At 67.1% G+C, this 2,456-nt stretch overlaps 1 protein-coding gene across 1 annotated transcript in view; it reads left to right on the forward strand.

Moving 5' to 3' along the window:
- Positions 1 to 2,456, forward strand: part of SIPA1L3 (signal induced proliferation associated 1 like 3) — a gene marked incomplete at its 3' end in the record, with an annotated part of 5,954 nt that overhangs the window by 2,833 nt on the left and 665 nt on the right. Inside the window, exons 3-8 of the mRNA XM_035314356.1 lie at positions 303 to 491; positions 608 to 782; positions 882 to 985; positions 1,078 to 1,235; positions 1,415 to 1,991; positions 2,122 to 2,396. Coding sequence (XP_035170247.1) covers positions 303 to 491; positions 608 to 782; positions 882 to 985; positions 1,078 to 1,235; positions 1,415 to 1,991; positions 2,122 to 2,396 — 1,478 coding nt within the window. The remainder of the gene's footprint in view (positions 1 to 302; positions 492 to 607; positions 783 to 881; positions 986 to 1,077; positions 1,236 to 1,414; positions 1,992 to 2,121; positions 2,397 to 2,456) is intronic.

Below are 2,456 nucleotides of genomic sequence, written 5' to 3' on the forward strand. Positions count from 1 at the left end.
CCAATCGTCCTTACCTTGGATCTGTCTCCATCCCATCATCCCCATCATCATCCTCACCTTGGATCCGTCCCCATCCCATTGTCCCCATCGTCGTCCTCGCCTTGGATCTGTCCCCAACCAATCGTCCTCAGCTTGGACCTGTCCCCCTCCCGTTGTCCTCATCATCGTCCCCACCTCGGGCCCATCCCGTTGTCCCCACCGTGGATCCCTCCCTACCCCCCTTGTCATCCCCACCCTTCTCCCCTCTCCTCCCCACAACCCCCCCCAGCTCATCCAGCCCCATCCTCGCCCCCCACCCCCAGCTCACCACGCTGCGCGGCTCCATCCTGGAGGACGCCACCCCCACGGCCACCAAGCACGGCACGGTGCGGGGCCTCCCCCTCAAGGACGCGCTGGAGTACGTCGTCCCCGAGCTCAACATCCACTGCCTGCGCCTGGCCATGAGCACCCCCAAGGTCACCGAGCAGCTCCTCAAGCTCGACGAGCAGGGGGTGAGCGGGGCCTGGGGGGTGGCCGAGGGGGGGCCCGGTGACCAACGGTGGGGGGGGGGGGGGGGGGGGTCCCTTTTTTTTTTTGGGGGTGCTGACGCCCTCCCCGCCGCCCGTAGCTCTGCCGGCGGCACAAGGTGGGCATCCTGTACTGCAAAGCCGGGCAGAGCTCGGAGGAGGAGATGTACAACAACGAGGACGCGGGGCCGGCCTTCGAGGAGTTCCTCTCGCTGCTGGGGGAGAAGGTTTGCCTCAAGGCCTTCAGCAAGTACGCCGCGCAGCTGGACACCAAGAGTGAGCCGTGGGGACGGGGATTTGGGGACCCCCCCCCTCTTCGATGGGGTGGGGTTAAGGGGGGGACACAACCTCCTTGACCGCCCGCCTTCCCCGCAGCCGACTCGACGGGCACCCACTCGCTCTACACCACCTACCAGGACTACGAGATCATGTTCCACGTCTCCACCATGCTGCCCTACACCCCCAACAACCGGCAGCAGGTACCGCCGTGCCACCTGGGGCTCCCCTTGTCCGTCCGTCGCGGCCCCCCCCCCCTTTTTTTGGGTTGGGGCCCGCCGCCCCCCTTCCCCAGCTGCTGAGGAAGAGGCACATCGGGAACGACATCGTCACCATCATCTTCCAAGAGCCCGGAGCCTTGCCCTTCACCCCCCAGAACGTCCGATCGCACTTCCAGCACGTCTTCATCATCGTCCGAGCCCACAGCCCGTGCACCGAGAACGTCTGCTATAGGTGAGACCCCCCCGCGCCCCCCCCGGATGACCCCCTCTGGCCCTCCAAATCGCCCCCACCGCAGCCCGGCTGCGAATTTCGGGGCATTTTCTCCCCCTTGGGGAGATTTCTCCCCACTTTCTGGTTCTTCCAAGTGCCCCGAGCGCCCTAACCCCTTCCCCGCTTCGCCTCCCCCCAAGCGTGGCCGCGACCAGGTCCAAAGACGTGCCCCCCTTCGGGCCCCCCATCCCCAACGGCGTCACCTTCCGCAAGTCCGACGTCTTCCGAGACTTCTTGTTGGCCAAAGTCATCAACGCGGAGAACGCCGCCCACAAATCGGACAAGTTCCACACCATGGCCACGCGCACGCGGCAGGAGTACCTCAAGGACCTGGCCGAGAACTGCGTCACCAACACGCCCATCGACTCGGCCGGGAAGTTCAACCTCATCTCCTTGGCCTCCAAGAAGAAGGAGAAGACGAAAGCCCGGGCGGGTGCCGAGCAGCACAGCGCCGGGGCCATCGCTTGGCGCGTCTCCGCTCAAGACTTCGCCCGCGGAGCCGAGATCGCCTGCGTCTTGGGCATCTCCAACGAGTTCGTGGTGCTGCTGGACCTGGCCGCCAAGGAGGTGGTCTTCAACTGCTTCTGCGGGGACGTCATCGGCTGGACCGCCGACGCCTCCACCCTCAAGATCTTCTACGGCCGCGGCGACCACATCTTCGTCCGGGCGGCCGAGGGCGGCCCCGAGGACGTCAAGGAGATCGTGCAGAGGCTGAAGGTGAGCTTCTCGAGGCCGTGGAGCGTCGTCCGTGGACCGCGTGGAGGAGGTTTGGGTGGGTGGCGGGTCGTTCCCCCTTTGGCGCGCGTCACCGGAGAAGGGTGGCCGTGCCCTCTCGCCGTGGCCCCAGGTGACGACGGCGGGCTGCGAGACGGTGGACATGACCTTGCGGCGCAACGGGCTGGGCCAGCTGGGCTTCCACGTCAAGTACGACGGCACGGTGGCCGAGGTGGAGGACTACGGCTTCGCCTGGCAGGCCGGCTTGCGGCAGGGCAGCCGCCTGGTGGAGATCTGCAAGGTGGCCGTGGTGACGCTCAGCCACGACCAGATGATCGACCTGCTGCGCACCTCCGTCACCGTCAAGGTGGTCATCATCCCGCCCCACGAGGACGGGGCCCCGCGCAGGTAACCCCAGCCGGGTGTGCAGGGGGGGCTCAGGGGGGCTGCCACCCCCCCCCCCCCCCC

This window comes from Oxyura jamaicensis, unplaced genomic scaffold (assembly GCF_011077185.1).
Source record: "Oxyura jamaicensis isolate SHBP4307 breed ruddy duck unplaced genomic scaffold, BPBGC_Ojam_1.0 oxyUn_random_OJ72097, whole genome shotgun sequence".
NCBI lineage: Eukaryota > Metazoa > Chordata > Aves > Anseriformes > Anatidae > Oxyura > Oxyura jamaicensis.